Raw genomic sequence first — 13017 nt, 5'->3', positions numbered from 1 at the left:
ATAACCTTCACATGAGGAGAAGTGCCCCTCGGTGGCACATTATGGGGGATAATGTCCATTCCAGATGGGGTGGTGTTTGCTGCTACACCATTTCCTATTTATAACTCAAGAGTGTCATTAGAGTAGCTAGTATAACACAATGACGACCCCTTATAAATAAATACAGGACCCTGTGTTGGCAGGGCAATCATGGGATACTTTAAACTTACACACAGCCACTGGTGCTTGTTTAGACCTAAAACCATGATATAGAGTCCCTTCATGCTGTAATGAAACTAGGTAACAAAATGTGCTCCGTGTGAAATATGGCCTCATCCAGAGTTCTCAAACTTTCCCCTGATTAGACCGAAGAAACTGTATATATTCAGCTTTATATAGACCGGCTCATCTTGTGTTGCATCAGCATAAAAGTGAGTCTGATCATTCCTTAGTCTGCTCATTTGTTTTTATTCACAAGTTTTTTGCCACTAGATCAATTCACATCTAAAGTACAGAGTGTACAAAGTGAAAAATCAAAGCAGTACCTAAACTAAAGTGTTTCCTCTCTTCCCTGTTGTGGAGTACAGTAATTGGTCACACACTGATAAGTCTGTCAGTTTTTAAAGTACAACAGGCCCGACGCCGAGACGCTCCACTAGTGCAGCGTCCTCCTTTTGGTTTCCTGGCATTTTAAGTCGCTTTAAGCTCTGCCCTATTTCTCCCCACTCCTGCTAAATGCTTTTGGAAATAAATCAGGACTTTGTCAGTGATCAATGGAGATGGATATTAAAGGAGACGGAGCAGGAATGTCGGCCCTTTTTGGCAGTCGAAGCATGTGAGCGCATGGCAGTTCTGCCTCTCCAATCATCTGTGGAGAGTTGTCAGAGTCTGGACGGCCATGGTGGGCAGGGTTATTAAGCAGGATGAATGACTAAACAGTCTCTGCAGCTTCACTCAGCCGTCTCATTAGAGTCGACGGTGAGGGGGGGAGCTTTTTTTTCTCAGGGAGCCATCGGGAGGACTATTAGTGATGCCCCCACAGCCACCGTCACTGAGCCCAGCAGGCCCCACGATTTCATCCAAAAGACTCTCCTCAGGTGGATCAGCCCTCTCACTGTGTCCACGCTTTTCTTTCACTATCTCAATTCCCAAACCTGCAGGTCCTTCTGCACTTAACCAGCTAATTTGTTTGTACTATTTTTTAAAACCTCATTCCTTTTTGCATCTCTTTACAAGTATTGCCAGCTCCGATAATAACCTTGATGGAAGCTAATTCATTTCCACTGATCATCCCTGTAATTAGGCAGTCATTGTGATTGGTGCTTGTTGGATGAAATGCGAACTACATCTCCATCTTGCAACAAACCCTCTGTGGACTAGATGGCTAATTTGGATGATGCCTTCAGGGGGCAATATTACTTTGAAGCCTATGCAAATCAACACTCTACAGCGGGAGCCGTTTTTGTAGCCAGGAACAGGTGTACAGGTGTTTGTCATTTATTAAATATAGCCAAAGATTCAATCCCTGCAGCTCAAATTTTAATTAAATCCTAGCTCACTTAATAAATTGGCATTTGATTCGATTAAACACAGAGCAGCTGTGGAAGACAGCTCCCAGTTTCACCACTTCAGGAACACCACAGACACTCAGGGAAGCCGGCGTACAGAAACCTGTGTCCCAAAAATCCTGCCGTCACATGGAGAGATAAACTGATACATATTCGGAACAAGTGAGCCAGATATAATTTGTTTCCATTACTGTAGACTGACTGCATCTTTATTAACGCTGGCAGAGAGTCCCAGTGAATTGAAGGATGGTATTGTGTGAGGAAGAAGATAGAGGAAAAAGTCATGAAAACATGCAGAGCTGACATGCTGGTAAACCAGTTCTGCACTAAACCTCAGTATAAGACACTCTCCAACGATTACCTCTCTCTTTCCCCTCTTTTCAGCCTGTGTCTGAGGAGTTCCAAAACGGCGAGGGCTTTGGGTATATCGTTGCGTTTCGTGCCAACGGGTCCAGAGGCTGGAAGGAGAAGATGGTGACTTCAGCAGACTCAACGACGTACAAATACAGAGACGAGACTTTCCCTCCCCTCACCCCGTTTGAAGTGAAGGTCGGAGTGTACAACAATAAGGGAGACGGGCCATTCAGCAAAGTTGTTGTCATCCACTCTGCTGAGGGGGGTGAGTTAATTTGTGTGGCAGCATGGGTTTTCAAAAGTACAGACGGACTAGCTTTCTGTATTTCTGACATTTTCCTTTGTGACTTCAAATTCCCAGAGCCGAGGGAAGCACCGTCTGATGTCAAAGCTTACAGCATCTCCTCGACAGAAATTAGAATCACTTGGAAACCACCCAATCCTGGCCCTGGAAAACCAAGAGGATATGAGGTGCTTGTGAACTTTTTGTCTTGTGTACTTTGCTCCCACACTAGATTATTTAACCACACAAGTTGAGGTGATGGAGGTCATGTCTCAAAGTTTTATATCTCTGTTAACAGGTCAGCTTGTGGAAAGATTCAGAACAGGAAGAGTCTGGAAAAAAACAGAGGACTCTCAAAAACGAAACATCCATGGTCTTGACAGGACTGGAGGGCAACAGTATGTATCACATCACAGTAAAAGGATTCAACAGCATCGGCCAGGGTCCTGCCACTGCTGCTGTCACAGCCAGGACCAGGAAAGCCCGTGAGTGCAGCACTGACACTAATCATGTAATGCTATTTATGGAATAGAGGCTACCTGTTAAGTTAGCTCCAAATCCCCTCGTGAAAAGTGTAGTAATTGACCCAGTTGGTTGAAACTCTGCTTTCAAGTCTGTTTGAATTTGCACCCAGAATTTTTGTGTTGTGTCCTCAGCACCTGCTCAGCCTCCATCCAGCCTCATGTGGATTCAGGAGGGAAACAACGTGACTCTGAGCTGGGACCCAGTGAAGGCCAAGGACAACGAATCTGATGTCATCGGATACATGGTAATTACCAGTCTTTTTTAGCATGTTTGTGAAGTTTCATTATATAAAGACATGTAAAAACAGTAAAGCAAGGTCTGTAAATATGTAAACAGGGAGGAGAGAATATTTATAGGTGTATTATTTACTACAGAAACACAAGAGCCTGCTTCATAGTGCTTCATGGATTGAGTTATTTTTTGTCACATATTGTTATAGCAGGTATGATTATGGTCAAATGTACATAAAAATCAGGAAAAAAATGTGTATATGGCATGGGGCGGATCCAAGGGGGGGCCACCCCAAAATCCTACACCATGATTGGTTATCTAGCCTTGTGAGGTCAAAATCTACTTTTTAGGCTGTTGTAACTGGCTGCTATTATTCTCTTGTTGCATTTGAATGTACCACCTTCTTTTGTTTTTGATACCTGTGACTTAAGACATAAAGTACGGTGGCCCTGAGAGCTCACAGCACTGCAACTTAAGAAAACACATGCAAAAAGACAAAACACAAGCAAATTAAGAAAACATCTTCATCAATTTGAAAACACATGCACAGCATTTAGGAAACGGGATGCAAAGACCACAACACAACACATTAGAAAAACATGCTGCAAAGACCACAACACAACACATTAGAAAAACATGCTGCAAAGACCACAACACAATACATTAGAAAAACACGCTGCAAAGACCACAACACAATACATTAGAAAAACATGCTGCAAAGACCACAACACAATACATTAGAAACACATGCTGCAAAGACCACAACACAACACATTAGAAAAACATGCTGCAAAGACCACAACACAATACATTAGAAAAACATGCTGCAAAGACCACAACACAATACATTAGAAAAACATGCTGCAAAGACCACAACACAACACATTAGAAAAACATGCTGCAAAGACCACAACACAACACATTAGAAAAACATGCTGCAAAGACCACAACACAATACATTAGAAAAACATGCTGCAAAGACCACAACACAACACATTAGAAAAACATGCTGCAAAGACCACAACACAACACATTAGAAAAACATGCTGCAAAGACCACAACACAATACATTAGAAAAACATGCTGCAAAGACCACAACACAATACATTAGAAAAACACGCTGCAAAGACCACAACACAATACATTAGAAACACATGCTGCAAAGACAACAACACAATACAATAGAAACACATGCTGCAAAGACAACAACACAACACAATAGAAAAACATGCTGCAAAGACCACAACGCAACACATTAGAAAAACATGCTGCAAAGACCACAACACAATACATTAGAAAAACATGATGCAAAGACCACAACACAACACATTAGAAACATGCTGCAAAGACCACAACACAATACATTAGAAAAACATGATGCAAAGACCACAACACAACACATTAGAAACATGCTGCAAAGACCACAATGCAACACATTAGAAAAACATGATGCAAAGACCACAACACAACACATTAGAAAAACATGATGCAAAGACCACAACACAATACATTAGAAGCAAATAGAGTGGAAGAGAGGGGGTGAGCTGGGTCTCCATTTTTTGTGGACCGCTATTTTCTTTGATCACTTTAGTCATCTGTTTGTGCACTTTATCATGAGTTGATTATCCTTTTTCATTAATAAAAGGTTAAACTTATTTTTTTGTATATCAGTGATTTTTGATTTTAGCACGTCAGACACGTTACTAGGCCCAACCTCAGCCTCTCAGCTGATTTTGGTGCTTTGTAGTTGCTACATTAATAGTCAAAGTAGGGGGCTCTGGTGGCCTAGCGGTCTAAGCGCCCCACATACAGAGGTTACAGTCCTCGTCGCAGGGGTAGCCGGTTCGATTCCCAGCTGGTCGACCATCTCCTGCATGTCTTCCCCCGCTCTCTACTCCCCACATTTCCTGTCTCTCTTCAGCTGTCCTATACAATAAAGGCAAAAAGGCCAAAAATATAACATAAAATAAGATAGTCAAAGTAGATATGATCAGACAGAAAGAGTAAATAACTGTTAGTTTGCTCTTGCACTCAGAACAATTCATATTGCAGTTAGAATCAAGATAATACGCAGAGGTTTATTAATTTATCCAACATTGAGCCAGAAGATGAAAAAATCAATATAAACTGCTGAATGTACAGTAAGGCCTCTGTAGAGTGCAAACCTCAGCTTCAGCCTTTTATTATTGACATCTGCCGCAAAACTGAAGCTCAGTGATTTGACCTTTAATGCTTAAAAAGCCCTTGTAATCATAAATAACTTCTCTGCTGACATTTGCAAATCACATTGAATTATAATGACCAGATATTTACCAAACAAGTTGTTTATTAAAAAGTGACCAACACATGTCCAAGTAAGCCTAGAAACGACAAATTATGTGTAATGGTCTAAACAGAAAACAAACAGGACTTAATACCTGGATTTCCTAACAGCAGAAATTAGCTCATATTTCACTGCTTGGAACTTTTAATGTTTGTTTTTAATTTCTGTTTCTTTCAACTTGTGTACACTGTGTCATCCTGTGCTCCAGGTGTTACTCAAACAAGAGGGCAGAGGTCACAACCAGGTGACAAGAACCATTAACCCCTCCACCATACTCTCACTGCCAGAGGGAGGCACCTACACCATCGAGGTGCGTGCTCTCAGTGAAGGGGGCGAGGGAGCAGTCAGCTCCCAGGTCCGGCTGGTCACCTCCTCTGGTAAGCTGGAAGCGAGTGAGTCTCCTCTCTCTCTCTCTCTCTCTCATCCACACATTGCATTACATGACCTCTGAAATCCCATCTCTATGCACAGCCTCATTTCTCTTTGTTCTAATCTTATGTTCTGCCCTTAATTGAGTCGCCACAGCTGTTGTTCGAGCCAAGTTTTCTTTGGCTAATACTGTTTTAATTACATCGCCCACACAAGCCTTCCTACTCCTGCTCAGCCAATTAACTTCTGAGCAACAGGATGAGGAGAAAGTTAGCAGCCCTCGTGTGATGTGGACAGCCAGCTTTTCAGGGCAATGGATTGCTGTTTGCTTGCTCATTTCCGATTCCCATCTCTGTCCATTTTTTTTGTCCTTAAGCAAAGAAATCTCTCTATTGTTTCTCGACTGGAACAAGCTCACCGTGGATAATTCATTCAAAAGATCAATGACGTTATGAATGCCCTTTTGGGATATTGTTTAGCACCTCTGTTTTCATCAGTATTGACTCTTCCTCTCCCCCTCTCTTCTCTCCTTGTCTTAGGTGTTCGAGCAAAAAGCAGCCAGTGCTCGGTGCACTGCCTGCCACAGAGCCTAACATGGACAGCACTGCTGCTGGTTCTCCTGGTGCCTTCAGCTTCCTGGTGAGGCCACTGTGCCATCCTCATTGTCATGGAGGGAGCCACCAGTCTTCCGCTCCCTCGTTTCCTCTGACTGCCTGATTGCTTTGGCCTTAACTCATCCCAAAGGGCCGAGGCCTGCCAAAGGGGGTTCAGTGTGCCAGTTAACATGCGGCTCTTCAGAGGTCATCCTCCTTTAGTTCCCTGTTTCTTTTTGAAGGCCCTGGACTTTTGATTTGCACAGTTCTTTCCAACATGACAGTAGTGTTGTACTGTAGTGAACATTATGTGGAAAGATTTGTTTAATCACTCGCTCTAACATCATGTGTTGCCCTCATTGACTGGCGTCTAACCACTTCCAGACGGCTGCTACAGCTCTGCAACTCTGCAGAGCGTGAACAATTCCTCGAAAGCTGCTGTGGTAGTAATACAGGGATCAGCCGGCCTGTTTCTTTTCATTACTTATCTGCATCAATTTACCCCTTGGCCGCCTAACAAGCAATGCAGCAGAAGCTCAGTAGAGATAAGTGCATTGTTTTCTTATTCACACATTGAGGAGAAAACGTTTTATATGGAAACAAGAATCTTACTATTTCCAGACTTGCTTTTTTGTACATTGTGTTACCTTTAGAGAACAAACACAGTGGTGTGCTATGTCAAACTCTCTGTTTTTTGGTAGTGGTTAAAGCAATGCTTGGTGATACAGTTTGTTGACTGTTGGATGTATGGAAGTAGGAAACAGGTCCTTACCTGTAGTGCCCAAACACATCAATAGACAAAGACGACTCTGTACGGACTCTTGGTATCAGTACAAATAAATGTGATGTATATTTTTTAAATGCTTGTTGTTTGTAATTTCTGACTTTTAGAGAAGAGTTATGACAGTGTTGTACCAGGGGGGAAATAACAAGTATTTGCATTATTGATCCGTCTATTGGTTATTTTTTTAACGAGCAAATTAATCATTTTTATCTTTTCAATGATTCCCAAAGCCCAAAGTGACATCTTTTTAAAGACTTCTTCATCTTACCAACAGTCCAGGATCCAAATATATTCAATTTAAACCAATTACAAGGAAAATTATCAGTTTCTCACACTTTAAGTACTCAAATATGTTTTCTAATAAACACAAGGGATCACTGACAGCATTGGTAAATAGGTTTGGCATCTAAAATATGCACACACAAAAAAATGCAATCCTAAACTATCATAAAACTTTGATTGTGTGATGTTCAGAAGAAGAAAGAAAAGAAGAAACATACTTTATTAATCCCCAGGGGGGATGTGGTGTTTTTCGGGCATGCTACACGCACAGTTTTTTTTTGGTATATACATACAATCATGCACACACATGCAGTGGACATGCACTTTTGGGAGAGATGTCAGAGTGAGGATACTGCCATCAACCAGCGCACCCCAAGCAGTTGGGGTTTGGTGCCTTGCACAAGGGCACCTCGGCAGTGCCCAAGCAAGTCCCTATGGACTGAGCTACAGTATGAAGTGAGTATGAAGTGTGACATCTGAATGTCCTCTGTCTAATTAAATCCACCAACAGCACAGGTTAGGTTATGTTGGTCGTATATTGACACTATAGAACAGGGGTGTCCAAACATGCGGCCCGCGGGCCAAAACCGGCCCGCCAGAGGTTCCAATCCGGCCCGCAGAAGACTTTGCAAAGTGAAAAGATTACAGAGAAGACATTAACTGCAATTTTTCAACAAAAGTAACTACTATTTTAGATTTGTTCTCTGGGGGTCGCATACAATCATAGTGCTGACAGAGCAAACCAGAACCTGAACAGTGCTCTTTTTCCAGGACATTTGTTCTCAAAGTGAGAAAATAGATGACTTGCTGTTTGCATTAACCGGGTGAGAATCATGAAGACTTTTTAGAGCACTATAAGATGATCCACTAACTACTTACACTAGCACTACACCCCTGCATACAACACTGTCCAGGAAGCAAACTGTTCATGCTGGAGCTGAGGGGTCCAAAATAATCAACTTTACCTTCTTCATTATTATAATCTGTGCTCTTTTGCAGTTAACATCACACACTGTGTGTCAGGTGAATGGGTAACATGTGTTTGGTGTGTTTGCAGCAGGTCGCAGGGCTTAAATAGTAAAATATTCGGCCCACTGTGAGACTCATCATGGCAAAAAATACAACAGCTGTTTTTGTAGAAAGAGAGTTCATTAAATGTGAACATTTTCAGAATGTACTTGTAGTTTTTTGCACCAAAACAAAGGGAAAAATGTAGAGTTGTTGTTATTTATAGGTTATTATGTTATGATTTTGCTGGTCCGGCTCACTTCAGATCAACTTGGGCTGTATGTGGCCCCTGAACTGAAATGAGTTTGACGCCCCTGCTATAGAACATTATCCAACATATTTAAAGCTACTGTGGGGAGTTTGTAGCTAGTCATAAAACACACTGAAATGAATATCTATGCCTCCCTATGACCTTAAAAAAGCAAAAAAATACCATCAACAAGAGTCTAAATTGTCACGGCTAACACACCTCTTTTTTACCATTTCATCTGCAAAGAGGCTCAATAGGATAAACATTTGACTGGGATAAGAGAGGAAGATGAGATTTTTTATCTCTAACATTCACAGGACAAAATCAGCAAAAACTCACTCGTCCACAGGGGGCATAAAGTTCCTCACAGGAGCCTTAAAGTGTTTTTTAATATTTTTGTAATATGAATCATCACAGAGTGAATTCACCCTGAGACTTGGATCCCAGATTTCACTTGTCAGAATGCTAGAGGTCTATCAGACACTTCAGCACTTTTCAAAGCAGCTCCTACTAAGTCTGGATGATTGAATTCCACACTGGTGGCAATAGAGGTCACAAAACTTTGTGTGATAAAAGAGCCATCGCAGAGTACAACAGGGCACCATGAGGAGTATCTCTCCTTCCCCTCTGTCTGCTCTCCTGCCTCGTTTTCAGTAAGAGCTTATCTCTCGCTGGGCAAGAATCCAAATGAATTTGCCTCAAGTGTAATTAATGTTAGAATGGAGATCTGTGGTTCTGAAGCCTGCTTGCTGGAGCAGACCTTTTGCCTGCTCTGCCTGCAGCTCCCTGGACTCTCCATTACACATTCAGAGCAACCTGGCTCGCCTGCTAAGGGTTCAGACAAGGGTACCAGCTCAAGCACGAGGGATAGGACCACACAGCTACGCAGAGGACGAAAGCTGCTCCGAGCTGTGTCTATCCCAGGGATACTCCTCCTCTGTCAGACCTCTGTGTTTTGGTGACATGCAGAGGGGGAGGATGGGTAGGTTGGACTACTCTCTCTGACTTGCTCATCATTTCTGTGTGTAGTGCAAAGCATTAAGCTGTTTAATGTGGATGGAGGGTTTTTGTGGTGCTTTTAGGCTGTTCAATGACGTCGGCTCAAACACATACCTCCACACAAGTGCTAATGTACCGACCTTTAATTATTCATGCAGCACCTGTCTGTGTTGGCGCTTCTGATTTATGATAATGGATTATGTATCCTGCAAGGGGACCCATTTGGTTCAGAGAGCCAGAAGCTATAGTGTCAGCAATTAAAGCGTGAACTCCCTCTAGGTTAATGTCAGGATGTGTGTGAGTGTGTGTTTTAGCATGTGGAAGTGTGCTGGGAAATACTGTACTTTCATTTTATAACAGTATTTTTTTTTTGTAGGAGATTTTAGGGCTGATTAAAATAACTTGAGTTCACACAGATTCTGTTTAGATGACCCTACTTACAATTACATGTTAGAAAAATATACTTTGATCAAAACATGGCTCATGGAACTAATATCATTGTTCTTGTGTCACAGTTTGAACCTCTATTTTACTTTGCTCTTCATTAAGGTTAAAATGTCTGATCACCATGAGTTTATGGCTGAAGAGTGACTATGCTGAAATTTGAAAACAATTTTACTTGATGGGTAAATCCATGCACATACATTCCCATAATCCATCAGTAACCCTGCCACTGAGGGATTCAACAGCCCTGCTGCAAGGACACTTCAACTGGAGGGATGCTTAGGATGGGAGAATTTCAAGTTGAAGGACTTGTGCACTACTTTTTATACCGTCTATGCTGTTGCATTAAATATATTTAGAGTTCATTTTCCAAAAGTCATGGTTTATGCAGGGGGACATCTTGCACATATGGTATGCAACTTCCAAATCTAAACCATATTAGCACGAGCATATTGACTTATCTGCACCAAAGAAAAAAAAACCTTCAGATATAATATCCCAGCAAGTATCAGTTTATACTACTTACGCCTTCATCCATATATTTCCTTTAGCCTTTTAAAACTTGCAAAGTCAAGTATTAAATTGTCTCGGTGGTGTCGTCAGAGTACTTTTCCAGTGATGGAGAGCTGAGCTGTGACTTTGCTTTTCAGTCGGGGTCACAGTTAAACACTCATCCTGAAATTGCTGGAAGCGTAGAAGCCCTCGAACAGATGCCGCCGCCGCTGCTGCAGAAAGAGGTAAACTTTAATATCGCACAGTAACAGACTTTCAGTGCAATATGTGTTATTTTCTGTCTTGCTTCTGATCCTGTTGAGCTTCATTCACAAAGCTGTTACATCAAACTCTTCAGTGTCATTTTCGGTGTCAGCCGTTGAAAGCCTTGACAAGTATATGATCACAAGGAAGTAAACCATAACATGACAAGTCTTTCAGGGATGTGGGGAAGATGTGTCTTACCGGAGACTGAGAGGAATTGTGATGAAAATATTGCTCAGATATTCATAATTATGCTGAATGTGTGTGTGTGTGTGTGTGTGTGCATGCATGCGTGCGTGCGTGTGTGTTCATGTTCTCTGGATTTATCTCTTTCATGAGCACTCACAGATTCCACTGAATTAAAAAAACATAATTATAGTTCTACCTAATTTAATTTTGTCTACAATTTTTCTGAATACGCTTTAATTAAGTGTTCTCAAACCTTAATTTCCTACTATTGTATGTCTAGTTAATACTGTTATAGGAGAATTAAAATCCTGTGTGTGATGTGAAGCCGTATGTGCTAATGAAAAATCCTGCGGATCAGATTTCTATTTCTGTGGACTGAGATATCAGTCACAATTATGTCTTATCTTAGCTGCAGTACATTGTGTATTTTTTAAATTCAAACTGTGGGGACTTCTGACACAGCTGGCTAATTTTATTGTTTGCCATTGGAGGTTTGTGTGATGTTTGGATTTTGGGCCTGTTGGTCCCTCTCGGCGGTGGCAAGGATGGCAAAGAATGAGAATTAGGGAAGTTTGCCATGTTGTGCTGAAGACTGTGAACAGAGGGATTAAAGGAGCAGCTTTGCAGAGAGAGTCAACAGCCAGCATTGTATTGCAGTCCAGAAATTATTAAAGTTATAATTAAAGTTGTCATTTGACCTCTAAAAAAAACAGCTGTGCTGTCAGGCAACAACGAATGTGTGCTGAAACACCTTTAAGGTTTAAAAAAGTAATACATCTTCGGTTTGTTTTTCTGTTTGTTTGCAGTACTTGTCTCTTACCATCAACTTCAACAGAACTGTTCTCTCTCCCCAGCAGTGGACGGACAAGAGAAAACAACTTGTTTGGTCAAGAGTTCAGGGTAACATTTTTTGAAATGTTCATGTCAATATCTTTCCAACATTGCAAAGAAAAGGATCAAAACACAACACAACAAGGATATGCCTCATCTCAAATCCTACAACTTTTTTTTTTTTGGAGCAAACTTTTTTTTCTGAATCACACCAAAAGAAAAAATGTGGTTCCATTTGAGAAACCAAAATCCTTCTTATGTTGTTGCTCCTATTTTGTTTTGTTTTTGTAGTGTCTTGTAAGTCCATATGGGCATGGCACCTTTTTGGTGCATGACACGATGAATAATAAATAAACTAAACTGATAATAATAATAATAATAATAATAATAATAATAATAATAATAATAATAATAATAATAATAATAATAATAATAATAATGCATTTTATTTAAAAAGGCGCCTTTCTTAGCACTCAAGGTCACCATACAGGGCAGAGTTTAAAAAACAATATCAAAATAAAGCTGATAAAATTTACAATGCATGATACAGTGCAATTAATAAATACAAATAAAATGAACAGGATCAAATACAGTGCAGTGAAGACGTGTAATCAGAGTGAATATGAAGTCTGGTGGGAGGGAGTTCCAGAGGCAGGGGTAGACCGGCTGAAGGCTCTGGACCCTAAACTGTATACATTCAGAGTTGTTTCAATCTCCTAAAAGGATAACTGTTAAAGCAAGTGCATGGATACTCTTCTTCTTGAGCTCCTCTGTCATGCTAGTAATGTAACAAGCTAATCAGAGAAACTTGGTTGGTTGGTGCACCCTTTAGTTATGACCTTATGACCTTTCCTTCAGCACCTCTCTCAGGACAAACAGCATATTTAAGCTGCACTAATGAGGCGCAACAGACAGGGGTATTCTGTATATTATTCCATTCCATTCCATTCCATCATCTTGACCACTTATCCCATTCGGGGTCAGGGGCTGGAGCCTATCCCAGCTGACATTGGGCAGAAGGCAGGGTACACCCTGGACAAACATGGAAAGACGGACAACCATTCACACACTCACACCTACGGGCAATTACGAGTTACCAATTAACATAGTAAGCATGTTTTTGGACTGTGGGAGGAAGCCACTGTATATAATATGTCTGTTCTGAAAGAGTTACATGATTTAAACCTAATTTAATGCTACAATATAGCTGGAAGTGAGGTCAGTTTCATTGGAACAAGCGGCTGAAACA

At 41.2% G+C, this 13017-nt stretch overlaps 1 protein-coding gene across 10 annotated transcripts in view; it reads left to right on the top strand.

The window, feature by feature from the left end:
• The window catches only part of cntn5 (contactin 5), an 88204-nt gene extending 81118 nt beyond the window's left edge, over window positions 1-7086 (top strand). For 7 of the 10 annotated variants that reach the window (XM_034700902.1, XM_034700908.1, XM_034700904.1 and 4 more), the window contains 6 exons: window positions 1932-2166; window positions 2263-2372; window positions 2483-2669; window positions 2841-2953; window positions 5472-5655; window positions 6172-7086. In XM_034700902.1, coding sequence (XP_034556793.1) covers window positions 1932-2166; window positions 2263-2372; window positions 2483-2669; window positions 2841-2953; window positions 5472-5655; window positions 6172-6275 — 933 coding nt within the window. In that variant the 3' untranslated portion in view covers window positions 6276-7086. The remainder of the gene's footprint in view (window positions 1-1931; window positions 2167-2262; window positions 2373-2482; window positions 2670-2840; window positions 2954-5471; window positions 5656-6171) is intronic. The other 3 variants (XM_034700910.1, XM_034700909.1, XM_034700906.1) reach the window with 1 other exon arrangement.
• Window positions 7087-13017: the final 5931 nt, after the last annotated feature.

This window comes from Notolabrus celidotus, chromosome 14, assembly GCF_009762535.1.
Source record: "Notolabrus celidotus isolate fNotCel1 chromosome 14, fNotCel1.pri, whole genome shotgun sequence".
Taxonomy (NCBI): domain Eukaryota; kingdom Metazoa; phylum Chordata; class Actinopteri; order Labriformes; family Labridae; genus Notolabrus; species Notolabrus celidotus.
The sequence above is the reverse complement of the archived record's forward strand: the minus strand, read 5'-3'. Positions and strand labels throughout refer to the sequence as shown.